Consider the following 20153-nt stretch of genomic DNA (forward strand, 5'->3'; position numbering starts at 1 on the left):
GGATTAGTAGACCCCCACATAACCTTCAAAGAAATTCACAGATACAATTAGCATGACACTATTTGACAAAGTTGAAACTTTGAATTACAACTACAACCCACCAAATAAACATTCCTACAGTTTCTGTCAATGCATAAAGCATGGGCCAACCTGATGCTAAAGAAGATGATCTGCTCAAAATGCCATGCACCAGAATAAAAAAACCTCATAGTTGCAACACAAACTTCTCAAGCATTTAACCATACTGTGCTAACATTATACATATGATTAATGAGAGGAACGGAAGATGGGAGATACGGGGGATCAACACTAGATGGGTTGAGACAATTGTAGTGGTCAATAAACATTCTCGTATCTTCGATTTTTCATCTCTCTCATTAATCAGACACCCAATGAACAATGTAAGTGAACATGCTTTACGAACAAGCTACCAGGTGTATACCGAAGAATTTATTATCTAACAATACATGTGTGTGTGTATAAACAAACACCTTTTCAAATGAAATCAAATAAGATTTATACCAAGCATTTAATGCAATATTCACCTGTTCCAATTGAGTAATAAGATTAGATTCTTTTCCATGCTCTGAAACTTTGTTCACTGCTGGTTTTTGTACCAACGTTGTGGTTAATACTTTCGCTTCTTTCGGCCACTCAATGCGTTTCTTAGTTTCCCTTTCTTTAGCAAGAGCCTGCAATCCAGTAGGCTCATCAAACAATTCTTTGATAGTATTCTGTAATTTATGAAGAAAACTTTTAGTATATACTTTAGAAAAAAATGCTGTCATTTTGATTGTTTATAAACATATTTCATAAACAGCTATTTACTGGATAAGTCTACTATGTAACACATTAAACTTAGTTTCAATGTTATCTTGTTTGTGAAGACCAAAACTAACTTTACATCTACAATCCAATATCAACTCAACTCAATACATTTTATCATGATCATCAGTGACTCATGTTCATATCATTTTAGTCATCTCAGCTGCAAACAGCAATATTTTTATTGTCATGTATCCAGACAGTGATCACCATTGTAAAAATTTTTACCACACTCATCACCCATTTTCCCCTTTTACAGCTCGTTTGTTCACATATGTGAATGTTCCTCTGCTTATCACCCATGTTCTAGTCTTTTATCAGCCTGCCAGACATTCTACAATATATATTGCACAGAGTCACTGCACTGACCAAGTACTTTAGTTTGACTACATTGATTCAAATATTCATCCACATTTTAAACTTTTCCTGAAGCCATTTGACAAATACTTCAATAACTGCTAAAAGAATACTAAAAAATGTATTTATTTTCTCCTTTTGAATGTTTTTTCATTAATCGCTACATTGTAAAATCACTGTCGACTTTAATGATTGATAAGATTAAAATATATATTTTTGTTTAATGGCTTGACTTGATGGGTCTGGAGTCATTCCAAGTTAGTGATCCAGGAGATGTTATCATGCATACAACCAACCAGGTCCACCAGTGCTCTCCATCATTGGCAGTCTCGTGTCAGTTCCTCTGCATCCTCCAAGGTGACATGAAACCTCTGGAGAACTTCCCAAATCATGTCCAGCCATCTGGTGCAGAGCAAGCTCTTCACCAGGATCCTCCTCTTTTTGTTTAATGCATTTTAAAAAATCCACATATTTAATGCAGTGGCAGAGAAGAAAAGGGCTTTTGAAGAGTGGTTGCAGAGAGGGGATGGAGAGGCTTATGGTCGTTACAGAGAAGTGAAGAGGAGAGTGAAGAGAGTGGTGAGGGTAGCAAAATGGGAGGCGAGTGAAAGGTTTGGGAAAAAGTTGAGTGAACATTTTGTAAGAAATAAAACGATGTTTTGGAGAGATAAAGAGGTGGTTGGAGGAAAGGAAGAAAGGGTGAAGGATGTAAATGGAAATTTGTTGAAAGGAAGTGAGGATGTACAAAGGAGACAGGTAGAGTATTTTAATGAGCTGTTAAATGTGGAGGATGTTAGGGGGGCAAGTATAGTAGCTTTAGGGAGGAGAGAGGAGAATGCCTGTTGGGGAACGGAACTACAATGCAACTGGAAGAGAGGAGGTGAGGGAATCCCTATGGAAGATGGCAAACTGGAAGGTGCCAGGTATAAGTGGAATGCCTAAAGAAAGGAGGAGTGACAGTGACTGAATGGTTAGTGAGGCTTGTGAATGTTTGTTATATGGCTGGAAGGGCACCAAAGGACTGGTGCAGTGCCTGTATAGTGCCACTGTGCAAGGGGAAAGAGGATAAATGTGAGTGTGGGTATTTTAGGGGTATAAGTTTGTTGTGTATGGTTGGTAAACTGTATGGGAGAATTCTGATTGTAAGGGTGAGGAACCAGACAGAGAATGTACTAGGGGAGGAGCAGTGTGGTTTTAAGGGTGGAAGAAGGTGTGCGGATCAAATATTTGTAGTAAGATGTGTGAGAGGGAGGGAGGTGTATTGGGTCTTTATGGACCTAGAGGAGGCATATGACCGAGTGAATAGGGATGCAATGTGTCAGGTGTTGCAGCTGTATGGAGTAGATGGTAGATTGTTGAGAGCAGTACAGAGTTTCTATAGAGAAAGTAGGGCATGCATTAAGATGGGTGTTGAAGTAAGAGAGTGGTTTGATGTGAAGGTGGGGTTAAGACAGGGTTATGTGATGTCTCTGTGACTGTTTAATTTATATATGGATGGTGTGGTGAGAGAGGTGAATGCTTGAACCTTTGGTAAGAGAGCCCAAATGGTGGGAGAAAATAGAGAGAAATGGCAGGTGAGTCAGTTGTTGTTTGCTTATGATACAGCACTGGTGGTGGATTCAGAAGAGCAACTGAGGAGACTGGTGATTGAGTTTGGAAGAATGCGTGAGAGGAGGAAACTGAAAGTGAATGTAGTTGAGAGTAAGGTGATGAGATGTTTGAGAGATGGAATGGCTGGTAGGATGGATGTGAGTATAAATGGTAAGATGCTAGAGGAGGTGTTTTTAGGTACCTGGGGTCACATGCAACAGTTGGTTGAGAAGGTGGGATTCAGAGTGAGGGAGGGGGAGTAAGATACTTGGAGTTGTGAAAGGTATGCTGAGAGATAAATGGTTGAGCATGAACATGGAAAGAGGTGTGTATGAGGGCGTGATTGTGCCAACAATGTTATATGGTGCAGAGATGTGGGGGTTGAGATAGGTGGAAAGGAGGCGACTAGATGTGTCTGAGATGAGATGTTTCAGAGCTATGGTTGGTGTGACATGGATAGAGAGGATGAGGAGGTGCAAAGATGAGCAGCAATGAGAGAAAAACTAACAACCAAATTGGATAGACGAATGTTGAGGTGGTTTGGCCACATGGAGAGGATGGATGAGAAGCGGATGGTAAGGAGGGTGATGAATGCTGAAGTGGTAGGCAGCAGAAACAGAGGTAGACCTTGGTTTGTGTGGATGGATGGATGGAGTGAGGAAAGCTTTGGTGGTTAGAGGTGTTAGAGTGAGAGAGGCAAGCGAGTTTATAAATGATAGGAAAACTTGGAGAGTGTTTGTGGACAGATGAGTAAATTGATATTGCTTAAAGGGGCACAGAACAAGCATGATGCTGTCAAGCCTCACTGCTGATATTGGCAGTTGTGTTCTCTGCCTTGACCCGAGCATAGAACAGGGTTCACCCCTTTGAATTGAGAAATAAATGGAATGCCAGGTGTGTCTTGTGGCTACCCAATCCTAAAAAATGGGGAACAGGCTTGGGTATGTGTGTGAATATATATATATATATATATATATATATATATATATATATATATATATATATATATATATATATGAAAAGTTTAACCATAATTGTTTACACATTTGATTAAAGACAGACTGAGAAAGTTGCTTAATGGAGGATATATAGTATCAAAGAGAAGGGTATATTGGGGGTATCTGGATGGAGATATCGTTAGGAATGTAAGGAATAGTGTTGGGAACCTTTGGGTACAGTAAAGTTGATGTGGGCATCCAGTTATGTGGGGGGTTTCAGTAGTGTAAGAGATGTGGCTGGATGATAATGGTTATCTTAACTGATTAATCTGAGATTAATGATAATATACTGCCAACAATATAGTCAGGAACACAAATCACAATATATATTGTTTACTGGGTAAATTTCATGATCAATAACACTGAATTCTACCTGCTTAAAGAAGGCAGTAGTGAAATTTCCACCCTCAATGGCCACATCTCCTAAAAGGCGCTTTTGATCAGCTTTCTTTAAAATATTTTCTTCGATAGTTCTTTCACTGATTAACCTAAAAGAAATAATTACAAGAATAAGCATCAGCAGTTTTACAAGGAACAAAATAAAAACATAAAGCAGTCACCTATATCAAAATTAACAAACAATAAAACTGATTTCAACAGGAATTAAGGATGTATATATATATATATATATATATATCTCCTTAATTCTTGATAAAGTTACATATTTCATGAAGTTCACTTTATGACCACATGTCTTAGGGTTCCTTCTTAGTGTATGGCAATGTAGTCAGGTGTCACCCAGTGTGGCCTTAGACTAACCAATGCCCTATGAGTGAATTGGTAGGTAGAAATTATAGGAAGCCAGTTGTGCATACATGCAAGCACACTTGCGCTTTCCTCATTATGATGTTTGTATGCTGCATAAAAACAAGGTCACCATCCACACAAGTGCTGTCAATGTCTATATTGACACTACACTGACATTTGAAAACTATTTGTTGTTTGGAGCAACAGAGGAAATATTACCTTACTTGTAAACAGGTGAGGGTTGGTGATAGGAAAGCATCTAGTCATAGAAAAATTCCAATATGTTTTGTCCAGCACATGCCATTGTGGAAAAGTGGACATGTTTTGAAAATAAATGAATAAATTAAGTAAACCAAGGTCAAGAAAACTTTTCATTATAGAATGTAGTCTACCTTGTCTTTGAATAGCAATCAACACAAGCAGATTTGCTGAGGTTTGGAATTTAACCCTTTAGCTTTCAAACTGGCCATATTTATTCAGCCCAAATATTCAACTTGTTTTATGTTTATATTGGCTAAAACTGACCTCCTATACATGCCATACCTATGTCATTGCAAAAATAAGCAATCACATCAAAATCTCAAAGCTGTAAGATAATGTATGACTGACTCAAAAGTATGTGAATAATATACAAGCATATGACTGAGTAATCTGAATGCTAAAGGATTAAACTTTTTGTCACCTTATTTCTGTAGAAATACACTAATGAATGAATTAGTATAATAATTTTCTCACTATCAAGCTAGTATTTGGAACAAATTATGAAATTTTGATGAAGAGTTTAGGTCACTTTAAAACAAGAAGAACCATAAGCAGTCTCAGACAGGTTGACATCAAGTGTTCAACATACGTGGAAATTAAGTAGTGATAAAAAATTTATTTTTTAAACTGCTATTTACTAAATGGAAATATACATTTCTGTGTGTATTTAAACTTTATCATTTATCCCTTTACCCTACACACCATATAGAAATGTAATTGAATCCTTATACGACCTATAATAAAATTATACATTTCTTCATTTATAAAATTAGGCTGAAACAATGTATATACCGGTATATATGAACATCACGAGTTTGACCTATTCTGTGACATCGATCCTGAGCTTGGGCATCCATAGTAGGGTTCCAATCACTATCATAAAATATTACAGTGTCTGCACCAGTCAGATTTACACCAATTCCTCCTGATCGAGTTGAGAGGATGAAAACGAAGATCCGCTTGTCAGCATTAAAACGTTCCATCAAAGCCTATAAAAGAAATATTACAATGAAATCTAATTCACGAACTGTTCCACTAGAAACCCAAGTGTTTCAAGTCACATGTAAACCAGTCATATGTCCATTAAGACATTAGTTAAGTAACAAATGATGATGTTTAACTTTCTCTGATCAACATTATATACATTTGTTATTTGCTTCACTCCTATTTACAGTTTTCAGTTTAATTTTCATCACATGCATTAATGGAAGATTTATAAACATGAAAAAGATCCAATGTCATTCTCAGATAGCTAGGACAAAGAAAAACAAAATTTCTGTAAAATTTTCCATAAATATTTTGGAAAACCAATGATTTATTTAGTATTATGATGCACAAAAATAACTAGTTTCCAACTAATTAAAACAACATTTTACCTGTCTTTGCTCTACTCTGGTTGTTCCATCTAAGCGCAAATATCTATGACCATGGTAATTCAAAAAAGCTTCAAGTACATCTAACATTTTTGTCATTTGTGTAAAAATCAACACTCTGTGGTTTCCTGTTTTCAATTGTCTTAGAAGGACATCTAATGTCTGCAATTTTCCTGTTGACAAAAAAAATATTAAAATTTCCAATAAATAACCTCATATAAAATATGAATTTAATGCAAAAATGTTTCAACTACTTAAATGAGGACAATAAACTCTTTAAAATGACAAACAGTTATTGTTTGTTTGAAGTACCTTTCAATTAAATTCTAATTAAAACATGCCACCAATACATTTAAAGATTTAATGCTTGAAAGCTGGTTACTCACCACAATCATACTGTATCAACCTGAGTTCAGGAAACTGTACTGACATACAAGCATCTATTTTGTGGAGGCAGGCAGTTTGAGGAGAGACATAATTATGTAACATAAACCTCTGAAAGTTTTCTCGAGCTACAGAGGATGGAGATGGATGAGAAACATGGAGCTTTACAAATGGCACAGTCACTGGTGGGATGACAAATACAAATCTACAAAAAAAAAAAAAAAAAAGATATTAAATAAATAACAAGAGATTATTCAGAAACATAATTAACAAAATAAATTACATATAATATTAACTTTTAAATAGCATATTTTCACATTCTTAGACTAAAATAATTACTCAAATCACAAGTCCCAAGTTCTGGCGAATTACTAGAGAAGGGGATATCTATCACTTTTGGTGAATGAGGATTATATTGCAGGGAAAGCCAACTCAGTGGAGCCAACAAAAAGCTGTAGTAGAAGAATCACAGGGAAGACCTGAAGATAGTGAAGTTAGGATAGTTTCAGGGGATAAATAATAGTTGCAAAAATTGCAGTAGGTTGGTAACAGTGACTTAGCAGTTATTTATTTGAGCAGGTGCATTTTTATCTCCAATCAGTAGAGAAATATCTTTATCCATTAGCACCTATAATACAAGGCATGGTTAAACAGAGACAATCAGGGCACTTTCTTACTTCTTTAAGTGATCACTTAATCTGTCACTCAGAACACGTTGTATATTAACTGTTTTTGACATCAACATGCTTGAAACCACTCTACCTATAAGTTTATCTAAGAACCATCTATTCTAAATATAAGACAAATGAAAAGCTTTTTCAATAAATCCCTTCAAATACTTGTTTCTCCAAAAATAAATTGAAGTACATAACCAATAATTTTCATTGGAACTGTGGCCACGAGAGTGAACTAAGGACGTATGAGGTATTACTAAAATGACAAAGTGAGATGGTGTTAGAGACAGACATTGGTTAATGCATACAAAAAAAGAGGCTACACTTGTATCAAATACAAATAACATATCCTGAAAAACTGTAGAGTTTAGAAGTTACTGAAAGTGGAGAAGAATCATGGATAAAATGAATTATTCCTAAAAGTAGGACTACAATGATACTAATTCTAGTTCAAAATAAAATGGAGACACTACATTGCCAATTCACTATCTCTTATTACCTTGAAAACAGATCCTAAAATGATGCTAATATTTTTAATCCTTTATTGGTTTCAGTCATAGCCATGCTGGGACACCATTTTAAAGGTTTTTACTTATATCAACCCTAGTACTTATTTCAGATTCATACTTATTTTATTGGATTTTTATTGAACTTGCTTCATCTTACAAATGAAGATTATATTGAGTTTTAAGCAGTAATAATATGGGTAATGCACTTTAGCAGCATGCTGCTGCATCCACCATTTGTTGGTCATTCCCTACTACACCTTTGTATTATTAACCCTCCAACTCGTGGATCTGCTTGGGTAATCATTGTTGGTGAGAGTTTTACAAAGTCATAGTGCAAATCCTACCTCAATCTCTTGTTTTTTTGTTTTTTTTTGGCACACAGAGGAAATGGATTTATTCCCTGACATGCTAGTCCCCACACAGTACAATTTTGAAGTAACCAAATTTAAAATTCACCCCTATCTCTATTTTATTTAATTGTATCAAGTCAAATCTAGCAAACACCAAACTTGTAGTAAGTTGGAAAGTAGACAAATCACAAATCCTCTCAGGTAGATGGCCCTGCTTGATCTGTAGAAAAGGCATAGGTAGAAACTCCATAAGATGTACCCAGTGTAAGCTATGGACACATAAGAAGTGCAGCAATATCAGAGGAAGGTTAACAGGGAAAATAAATTTTGTGTGTGGAAGGTGCATAGGTACAATAAACAGAGATGTACAGAAAATAAATTCCATCAAATGCCAAGGAGGTAAGCCAGAGGTAGCTGATAGCTTCCTTTATCTAGGTGATCAAATCAGTAGTAGAGGTGGGTGCTTTGAGTGTAGCTGCAAGAATAAGAATATGCTGGGCAAAGTTCAGAGAGCTCCTCCTACTTCTGTTGGTAGCAAAGGGTTTCTCCCTCAGAATGAAAAGCAGACTGTGTGATGTCTGTGTGTGAACAGCTATGCTACATAGCAGTGAAACATGGGCTGTGACCACTGAGGACATGCATAGGCTTGAAAGAAATTAAGCTACTATGCTTCACTGAATGTGCAGTGTCTGTGTGTGTGTATGACAGTGTAAATGTCTTGAGAGAAAAGTTGGGCATAAAAAGCATTAGATGTGGTATGCAAGAGAGACAACTGCACTGGTAAAGCCATATGATGTGTCTGTACAAAGAGAGCTGTGTAAATAAGTAGATCCCCAAAAGACATTGGATGAGGTGGTGAAGCATGATCTTCAAACGATGGGTCTCACGGAGGTGATGACAAGTGACCAAGGCCTTTGGCAATACGCTGTGCATGAGAAGACACATCAGGCCAAGTGAAATTGTAGATGTGGCCATCCCGGTATCATGTAAATGGTACTCAAGCATTGTAGTTGTGGTCATTGCCAGTGCCATTTAAATGGCAACTGTGAATCATGGTCAATGCCAGTGCCATGTAAATGGCACCCGCGAATTGTAGTCATGGTTGTTGCTAGTGTCATGTAAATGGCACCTGTGCCAGTGGAACATAAAAGCACTCATGACACTCCTAGAGTGGTTGGCATTAGGAAGGGCAACCAGCCGTAGAAATTATGCAAAATCAGGCTGGAACCTGGTGAAGCTCTCTGGTTCATCAGGTCTAGTCAAACCGTTTAACCCATACCAGCATGGAGAGCAGATGCTAAATGAAAATAATAATGATGTATCAATGTCTTCCAAATGTTAAGAAACTTAAAATTCTTCCTCTTGTATCCAACAATATCTTCTTTCCAAATACCAATATAGTTCTTGTAACATTCTCTCACTTTTATGTTGTACAAAATTTTATTGCACTTTTGTTTTGATTTCATTTAATTCTCGAGCTTACCATAAACTTTCTTTTCTAACAGTACTTCAGGCATATCAGTAGCACTTGAAGAAAATGATGCTGATTTAGCCTCACTGTCAAAAGTATATTTCTAATAGTAAAAGGAGCATTTTACCAGTTTAAAAAAAAAAGCCCAACCCATGGAAGCCTAACTAATTCAAGGTATCCATCACGACCACTCAATACAACAGGGCAATCTCAAAATCATGAGCGGTCCCTCCTTACCAACAAACAGAGACCAGCCATAAATAACAGAATTGAACTACAGGAAAGCAGACTGTTTACTACAGCAGCACCAGTTTGTGTATGGTACCTCCCTTCCCTACACATTAGAGCAACAACCTTTTTCCATCTCTCGCTTTTGCAAGTGTCCTGAAGAAGGGAGTCATAGCCCTGAAATATAAGGTAGAACTCCAATTTTGTTTACCTTTCTTCTTTTTCTAGACTTACTCAACAAGTCTCTTTAATCCAACTAATAACATTTAAACATGTAGAAATCTTAAAATATGTATCTCTAAAATAGACTCTTCTTCATTTGAAATAAATTTTAAAAATTGCTGATTAATAACATCAACCAGTGAACAGAAAACAACTTCTGATAACCTAGTGGACAAAACATCTGTAGATGTTCTACAATGTTCTGACAAGGTTACCAATCTGATAGTTATTCCCAACATCAATATATGATCAGAAACAGTAGCAAATTTGAAATCACAACCAGTGACAGTCTACCAGCTTCTTTACAACATCTAAGATCCTCTTAATTTTTTTTTATTTTTAGGGTGAGGGTAACAAGATATTCCACTTGGAATAATTGTTTCTTTGATACATTATTACATCTCAGTTCAGAGACCCCATGATTGACTACCTTTTATTTTTCCAAATATCTATAAAAATTAACCAACATTCAAAAGTTGCATGATATTTGGTTTTCACCTAAGTTCAACTCTGCTTTCCCCTCCTAGAAATAACAAAGTACAAGTCAACTATTGGGATTGATTCAATCAGCCAATACACATGCCTCTCACATTCCAACAGCTGAGAATCCCAAAAAATTTTAGTGCTGCTGGCACTTTAAGGAGGTAAACACCAATGTCCACAGTATTCAGGCAAATAGAAATGACTTGAAATATTATCTACTGTCCAAGAAGTACTATTATTTATTTTCATTCACTATAAAATTTATGGTGTGGCACCAATGTTACAAATCAAGCTTTGATTTCCAACTCCTACAATTCTCTAATAAAACTTAATTAACTAAAGCATTGCTACAAACATCTACATCAAACAAAAATTAAAAGTAAAAAAACAAATCTGATTATTCTAAATTTGTCCTTACCTTGATAGAATGTCTGCCAGCTCATTAAGGTACTTTTCTGGAGTATGTACCATATTTTCTAATGCAGCTGTCCGAGACCATAATGAATTACAAGAATAAGAATAATCAAGATGAACTTTTTTACAATGGAAGTGTCCAATGCCATGCCATAAATTTTTAACTGACAGAGCTTTTTCTGGGGTTTTTAATAAATTTACTGATTCCAATAAATCCTGCCCATAAATAACATTCATATCACAATGTTTCTTATTTATTCGGTCTAAATGATCCAACTTCTCTTTTCTCCATTGTTTCCGTTTCTGATATAAACATTCCTGGAGGAAAAATCAGAACAAAAATATAGTCAAAACACTATCATAAAAAAGGTAAAAAAAGAAAAGAAAAAAAAACAACATTCACAACTTTCAGAAATATATGTTGAAAACACTAAATAAGATATTTTGAAAGTTTTAAATTAAAAATTTTTTTAGCTAATGAAATATTTTATATATAAATAACAGAGTAGAAATTCTATGTAAATAAAGAAACAAGACATACGCATATACAGACACACACTGCTGCAAGCAATAATCAAGATTATCAGATGTAGCAAGATTCCAGCCAGATGGAATTTGATATGCTTGTAGAATGGGTACAGTAAATAGAGTCAGAAAAGCTGAGACAGGCCTAGAAAGACTAAAAGAAAGGCAATGGGATGGCATAAGAAACAATATCAGGTAGAGATGCTGCAGAGAAACTAAGCATAATAGTTTCTACTGATGTTCTCTAACATGAGGATCAGAGAAATGGAGTATTCTGGATTGCAAGAAAACATGCTAGCATGAATCAAGATGTAAGAAGTGTGTTTAGAATACTAGCAGTGCATCTGCCCTTATTGATACTTAAAAAAGAGAAGCACAAAAATGCTATTATGAGGTACTGTTGAATGTAAAATATGCATGAGGGGAGAGGGTCTACTTACTAGTAGCTATCAGCTAAAAACACAATTTAGGATATCAAGGCAGAGAAAGCAACATAACGTGATGGATTAATTTCAAAGATGCTGGAAATGTTACACACTCATTCAGGCAGATGGTCATACTCAAAAACTTGTACAACAGTAATAGTATCAACTATTACAAAAACAAAGAAAAGTAACTGAAGGAAACAAAAACTATCAAGAAGAAAATTAGCCTTGATTGAAAGCAATTTAAGTTTCTATCAGGATAATATAGCTTCAATGCTCATTTCCGAGTGAGACTAATACACTTTGAAGATTCTAATTATTAGTAAGCTACTAAACCTATCATTTGTTCACTTCAAAGAATGTAAAATGAAACTGGCAGTCACTGGGAAATATAGCTGTTTTCAATTCCAACAATCTCTTCTCTTTAACATGCGCACACACACACAAACAATGGAAGTTTAAATAAAGCTGGTTTAAATAAAATATAACTTACTAAGAAGAATTCAGACTTTGGTTGTTGGACAACTGCTTTTGCAGCAACAAGTTTGGTATTAGCAAATCCACTTGCTGAGGTAAGTGAAATGCTTGTTTGACCTTGCAGAGATGTTCTACCTATAATAACCAAAATAAAATAAAGAAAAATGTGAAAGTAACAATTCATTAGCAACCATGTTTTTCGTGTTGTAGGAAGATTTTCTCTTTAAGCCACATTTCATAGTACTAAAAACAAAAAAGTTCTGAACTGTCCTATCATCCCAAGAAAACATACACAGCCATATGATATCTGTATCATATGGAATACACAGCCATATGATATCTGTATAAATTACTCATCTGTAATAAACAAATACTCTGTTGTCAATTATCTTGTAGCCATAGTGTTTTTTTTACATTCAAGTAATTTATTCAACTCTCCAGTCTCTCTTACTTATTTGTACTGATTTACATCACATTTCTGGCACATGAACTACAACACACAGAAAGATAAATCATTTGTCAGCAAAAGCTGCAGACCTTGATTTATATAACAAAAATTGATAAAGTGAAAGAAAACAACGAAGTGGCTGTATAGGGGAACAAGACTAAAAAGTGCATGATACTTCAACCACACAGACTACAGCAATCTGAAGTTAGACGCAAAACTGAGACAGGGAAAGATAATCCATAACAGGAAGATAAATTGAATAATCATGACATGCAACAGCAGAATGGCATTATCATTTGTGCTGAATGTGCTATTTAGTTCAAACCCTTTTAGATCTTTATGTATTGAAGTCAATTTTGCTATTCATCACTCTGATGATGAATGATAAAATAGATTATCAGTCATCCCCTAGACTTCCTCAAACAAGAGACAATGGCTAGAAACTTCACAAATCTTAATGCTGCTTCGGAAACCACAATATTCCTGTGAAGAGCAGTATCCCTTATTGATAACAAATACCTTATAATTAATGGCATAAGTGTTGCAGCCATTGTTGTATTCAACACAAGCCAACAGAAAAGATGATATTCTCATTTGACAGTAAATGAAATTAGCAATTAATCTATTTCAAACCCCAACTCACACCACCCAATCTTCAGTTTCTCATGCCTCTATGTGTCTAATGGACACAATGACTGCAATAAAATTCTATAATGTACAGTAATATTTAATTAAAGTAGCAGTAAAGTTCCAAGAACGAAAATGGAATTATGATGTGCTCCAAAAACATCAGTGTTTGATAAACTTAATTCTACTGAAATGCATTTTGCAAAACAAATCATTGTTTTATTGTTCATAAATGAACTAAACATTGCATTGTCCAATAAAACATAGAATCTTATATTTTGGAAAGCTTATAATTTGAAGTTATTTATGAAGTGAAACAATTTTGTCAATATTAACCATATTATTATCATATTTCTATTTCATACAATAACTATGTCATTATTAAATTGGTGTTTGGAACACGAAATTTTGATGGAATGTTTTTAGACCATTTTAAAACTGGAATCATAGAACCAAGGATGGTCTAAGGCAGGTAGGTATCAAGAGGGTTAAGCTGGAGTTTGAAACAAAGGAACTTGCATGAAATTTTGATGGAAGCGCTAAATTTCATTTTTTAACCCTTTCATATTTAAAATGGCCATATCTGACCAAAATATTCTACCTGTTTTTTGCTCAAACTGGCCAGACCTGACCTTTTACAACAATCCTACATCATTCTAAAAATTAACAGCTAGCTCATTGAAATCTGAAAGCTATAAGATAATGTATGATTAATTCAAAACTATGAATAAATCAGCAAAACATCTGATAGAATAAGCTGAATGCTAAAGAGTTAAAGCAGGTAGTTGCATATGATAGGAAGAAAAGTGCTAACATCAAAAGAGTTTGCAGATTCACAAACTATACAATAATTCCATCTTCAATAAAAAAAGAAAACTACTAAACATAGAATTAACAAATTCCTTAACATTCAATATCAAGATGAAACAGGCATATAAAATAATTTCATTTTTACCTATTGTCTGCACAAGGGTTGTAGAAATGGTTGCAGCAGCAGGTGTCGATTGTGGTGCAGCAGTTGTAGTCTTCGTACTGGTCACAGCTGCAGCAGCAGTAGCCAATATTATAGGAGTTGGTTTAGACTGACTTGTTGTTAGACTAATTTGTTTCTGCTGTGATTGGTAATGCATAGTTGATGGAAGCTCTGTAGACAAAGGTTGCACTTTCATTACAGGTTTACCAGCCGTAGCAGCAGCTGTTGTAATAGGCAAATTGACTGTTGGAATAGTCTTGAGCACTGCAGGAACTGAAACAACAGATGCACTGCTACTACTGCTAGCAACAGAGGTAGTGGATGATAAATTAGATACTAGACCAGGACCATTCACTGTGAAGAGAAGAAAAACAGAACATTTGAATTTTATCATCTCCTCTACACTTGTCACAATCAAAATCATTAACAACTATTTTTCAACTGAATATTTTTTTTAACAACTCTTGTCTTGTGAGGGTTGTTACATCGATAATAACATGTACTGGCTCAATAGAAATTCTTCATTGTAAGTCAAATGTTCAAATACTTAGCCAACGAACAAACTAATCCTTTATTTAATGTGCTGGTTAAGCAATCAATCAGTTGTTTGCTTGCCAAATCCTTTCGTCACTATTCACAAACTTCTCAGTGACTTGCCTTCTCTTTACAAGGTCTGCTCAGAGTGTTTGAGAATTGGTCTTATGCTGGTGTGTATGTATGCTTGTATGTGTGTATATAGGTTTGAGTACATGGATGGATGTTTGCTTAGGAGGTAAGGGTGAGAGTAAATGAAGAGTTAGTTAGTTAGATATTTAACCAAGTGACTGACTAGTGTGTGTGTCTTTCAAGACAAGATTTGTTTTAAGACAGATTCACATCAAGAACTTTGCAAACCAATCACAAAAAACAAAATTTTGATTAATACTTTTACTACATAAATGGCTTTTCAATACCTTTATAGTCAGCAAAATAAAAAGCTAGAGTGTTAACATTTTCTCTTTCTATACTGATAGCATAGATAGAACAGTACAATTTCTTATTCAAAATAAGCATTTAACATGCTGTACACAACAACATGATAAATTTGAAATAGAAAAATATCTTACCAACAGGTACTGCAGAACATGTACTAGTTACAGTTTGCACAGGAATCACAGACTGAACAGGTGGTGTAGAAGCAGCAATAAATTGCTGCCCAGAAGTTTGAATAATCTGAATGAATCCAGCTGAAAAGAAGAGAACATTATCTTCACCAGACAACAGATTTAAGTATCTAAGTTCATTAAACGTGAATATAACATATCTTTCTTTGTAATTCAACAATAAGTTACAAAACTCACTCAACATTGCATAATTAACATGAAAACTCAGACGGTAAACTTCAGCAAAACTGCAAGTGACTAACTATTTCTATGCTGTTGAGAAAGAGTTAATATCACAAAAGTTCCTCCCACTCCACAGAAGTAGAACTGATCACTTACTCCTGAAGACCTCTCATCATAGATAACATTATTGAATATTTATCCTATATTAGTACGTGGAATAAACATTTATCCTTTTATACAATGAACATTCTTGTACAAAAAATATAATTTATAAAACTCATAAAATGATGACATTTCTTAAATCAACCAAAAGAAATATGAATGGTGTGGATATTTACTAGAAAATTGTGAAAGCTGGCCTGTTGGAATCATGAGTCGTGTTCCCTGATCAGTTTGTTGTATTTGAACAGTTATGGGTTGAGAAGAAAGAACAGGTGTGGAAGATGAAGTTGTAGAAACTGCAGCAGTACCTGATGTATGTAGTGCACCTGTAAGATAATTGCACAGTAAATTTACCAAGTGAGCAAATGCAATTTAGTTTTGATAAAGATGATACAATATTATATGCATTTGCAACAATAATGGGGAAGAAAAGGAACATTTGTACTGAAGAGAAAAATGAGAAAATCCTTATTGGACCTTACCATGTGGTAAAACCTTTGTTTGAATGGTGGCAATACTAGGTTGTGGTAACGTCGGTCGTGATGTCCCTACACTAGCAGATGATAGAACAACAGCAGCAATTGAAGAGGTTGTTCCGGGAACTAAGCTTTGAGACTGTTGATGTGGAAGAGTAGTCCGTATTTGTTGCGCAATTTGGTGCTGAGGAACTAATCCAATTCGAATAGGCATTGAAGCTAGTAAAAAAAAAAAAAAAAAAAAAAAAAAATCATAAAATATATTTCCTTCAATGACTCTTTCCAGATTCTCACCTCTCCTACCCTTTCTTTCACACCTTCCATTTACATTCACAGAACCCACCTTATCACACTTATCCAATGTTTCTCTTTTTCACTGACCCAAAACTAATCCCTCATCTCCTGTCCCTTTCATATTCCCTACTGCAATAGTGTCTACTCTGTTGCTCTGTCTACTTTACACACCCCTCCTAACTATAAATCTATCCTCTCTTACCCCAGCCTGCCAAGAACATCACATTTTCACTCTCTCCCCCTTTTTCCCTTAGTTTTGCCAACTGCATAGTCATATCACTAGTGATGGTGCAATGAAAAACAAAAAAAAAAACAGCAACCAGTACATTGTACAGTGGTTGACATTAAGGGCATCCAGCTGTAGAAACTGAGCCCAGGCTGACACAAAGCACAATGCAGTCCTCAAACTTATTGGATCCTGTTAAATTGTTCAGCTCATGCCACCAAGGAAAATAGATGTTAAATGGTATCAATGATAAAGATATATATAACTATACAATATAACTATTTTTTTAATATCATAATTGAATTAATTATGAATGAACTTGCTAATATTTAAAAATGATATTAAAAATAACCCTCACTTTGACACAGAAAAGATAAACCAGCTCACTGATATCGTTATTATCATCCAGTAAATAAAAGAATTATATGGTAATTAAGCATTCCCATATTTAAACCAAGTTTGTAGTTCTCCCATTTATATTCTTAAATTTGCTTTGGATATTGTAGAAACAGTTTAAAAATGCCAACACATATATGTAAACTTTCAATGGCAAATATTCTTTTCCAACAAAAGAGAATGTTTGAATAACTCTTTTGTGAAAGTTTTACTATTAAAATATTCAAATATTGAAAGGTAACAGAAAAATGCCTTACGTGTTGATGTACCAGTAGAGACTGTGGCAGTGGTGGACTGATGTGTTGCTACCACAGGTTTCACTATGTTAGGCTTAGCTGTAACTATAGTTGTGGTGGTACCTGGGGCTGTAGATGTACTTTGGCTGACAGGAGAAGCTCTTCCGGACTATTAGAAAAAAATAAAAATTGACATTATTTTAATAATACTAACAATTAATGAAGTAAAATTAGTTTATTTTCTTGGTATGTATAAAGAACAACACATTTTTCAAGTCTGCATAAATTATTTTTAAAAAAAATTTACCTGGACAAAAGGAGAAGAACTACGAAGATGTGAAGTTTTTAATTTGGCAGGTTTGGGACGTGGAGGTGGATCTGGTTGACTATCAATTTCCATTATCAAATGCCGGGGTGTCTGTGTCTTCTTGACTCTCTCGGAAATAAATTTTGGCAAGTCATATTCCATGTCACAAAGACTTGGATACAATAATCGTAAGTCAATACTCTGTCAATAGAGTAAAAACAAAAAATAAAAACTTAGTACCAAATGCAATTTGAAGAAATATTTTTAGTTTTTAGTGCTATAGTTTATAAAGGTTAGTTTCACACTTTTAGAAAACATGAAAATGCAAAAAAGTTACTCACATCAAACGGTCCAGTTTCTAAAGCATTGACAACTTGGGATGCAGTTGAATATACTAAACCCTGCATTTGAAATGGTGAGACAATTGGCCGTGGGTCAAAGAGATTTGGATGATTGCATACTTTCCTGAGCTGCATTAGCACATTGATGACACTCATGAAGTGACCAGAAGCTAATGTTTCTTTGGTTCTGAAATTAGCAATAAATTTTGGATTAAAATAAAAGCAAAATAAATTCCTTTCTTTCTTACCATTACTCATTCTCTCAATCACAAACTCAGCAAATATTCTATTGATTAATGTTCTCTAAGTATATAGTCTACAAAGTAACATTATCGTTCTAAGTATTCTAACAATTCAAACTTAATTAACAACATAACTCTCACAACAGCCCAATGGACATAAACCCAACCTCACAAGAACAAAGATAAAATAATAGTATCCTGCTGTGTCATTGAAACTCTGGACACAAAATTCAGCAGGAACTGTAAAGCATGACACAGCATGTAATTCCATCCTAAGGGAAACTTGGGTAAATATTAAGAAGTAAAATTACAGTCTCTCTCTCTTTTTACGTGTGTGTATATATACACACATACACACAAGATATATTTGGCATAATAATTTCATACATCTGGTCACTCATTTTTTTTTTCCTCTCTACTCCCTGCTCTTTTGTGGCTTAAAACCTATCAACTGAATTCTTTAAATTTTGTTCCTTTTTCCATATCTCTTCTTGCAAGCAATAATAAGATCATTAATTCACACTCAAACAGAACATTACTACTTTTCTGATTCTAATAGCATGATTTCTAGTCTATCATTGCTACACTTGGATTTTAAAACTGACTACATAGTATATTATTACCTTTATTCAATGTAACTCATAAGAGGCCACTAAGTAGAAGTGAAAGCAGTAGTGCTGCCAGTAATCATATAAGGATTCAATGGATATTAAACAGTGTTTTACGAAGGTCTGATGAGGAGAAAAATTCAGCTACATTACAAAACACATTTAAAGCTTGCTACAACCACAGTGAGAACACTATCAGACGTTAAAAAGCAAAATTAGGACAAATGCACAAGCAGCTACATTCCTTCCTAAACATTTTTTTTTTAATATATACATACACACCATGTGTTTATAAACTGTCATACACATGAATAAACAGGTTATTTCCTCATTTCTCTCCACTTCAATTCACAATGGAATGCATTTCAATTTACAACATCAAAATCAAAGGGAAAATAGGTTTTGGGTTACAGAATTCCATGCAATGGCAAAATTTGTAGGCTTGTAAAATCTCATAGGGTGAGTGGAATGTCTGTAAAATTACATTAACTTACTTTGTTTGAGACATGAATTCATCATAGAGAAATCTCTGTCTTTTCGAAAGGCGACACATAACAACATGTTCATACTTCTTAGGCATTTGTTTCTCAACATCGTCTTTGAGGCGCCGCAACAAAAATGGACGCAAGACCTGCATTAAAAGAAAAAGTAGATTTCTCATAAACGAATGAATCTAGTGCTCTGAGACTGAAAAAATATAAAACAAAAATTCAATTAAAATAAGTTTCATTTCCAGTAGTAAGTCAAACTTATAACAATTCATTACTTTGAACTGCTTCATCTGCAAACTATGTGTCTTTTATTTCTTGTATATGCTGCTGATTTCGTCTTTTGTCTCTTTGGTTTTGTTTCAAATAGCTACCATAAAGCATATTTTAAGAAATATTTCTATATGAATAACTCCCCACACTGATGCCTTCTAATTCTGTAATAATCTGAACGTACTGCCTTCACTTTTCAAAGACTCCTCCCACCACGTGGGTTCAAATATCCAGGCTTTCCCAATCAAACTACTGTTTCTCACCTTAATTACTGTATAATAAAACCAAGTCCTAATAAATTTTCATATAAATCAGCAGCAGTGAAACTTCAAACTCAGTCAACTATAAAACTGAACAACAGTATTTTGACTCCATCTGTAAAGAACCTTTAACAGTCTGGCATATACTTTAACACACA

The 20153-nt window shown here is 34.7% G+C and overlaps 1 protein-coding gene across 26 annotated transcripts in view; it reads right to left on the reverse strand.

Annotated features, from left to right (window-relative positions):
* The window catches only part of LOC106878999 (chromatin remodeling protein domino), a 137416-nt gene that overhangs the window by 56410 nt on the left and 60853 nt on the right, over nt 1-20153 (reverse strand). For all 26 annotated transcript variants that reach the window (XM_089365223.1, XM_089365221.1, XM_089365226.1 and 23 more), the window contains 15 exons: nt 19469-19605; nt 18125-18311; nt 17784-17984; nt 17498-17645; nt 16331-16543; nt 16025-16174; nt 15468-15587; nt 14344-14715; nt 12330-12448; nt 10891-11204; nt 6538-6740; nt 6155-6324; nt 5571-5767; nt 4144-4258; nt 546-734 (listed from right to left, as the gene is read on the reverse strand). In XM_089365223.1, coding sequence (XP_089221349.1) covers nt 546-734; nt 4144-4258; nt 5571-5767; nt 6155-6324; nt 6538-6740; nt 10891-11204; nt 12330-12448; nt 14344-14715; nt 15468-15587; nt 16025-16174; nt 16331-16543; nt 17498-17645; nt 17784-17984; nt 18125-18311; nt 19469-19605 — 2835 coding nt within the window. The remainder of the gene's footprint in view (nt 1-545; nt 735-4143; nt 4259-5570; nt 5768-6154; nt 6325-6537; nt 6741-10890; nt 11205-12329; nt 12449-14343; nt 14716-15467; nt 15588-16024; nt 16175-16330; nt 16544-17497; nt 17646-17783; nt 17985-18124; nt 18312-19468; nt 19606-20153) is intronic.

The sequence above is a fragment of the Octopus bimaculoides genome, chromosome Z, assembly GCF_046866305.1.
Source record: "Octopus bimaculoides isolate indiv1 chromosome Z, ASM4686630v1, whole genome shotgun sequence".
Lineage (NCBI taxonomy): Eukaryota > Metazoa > Mollusca > Cephalopoda > Octopoda > Octopodidae > Octopus > Octopus bimaculoides.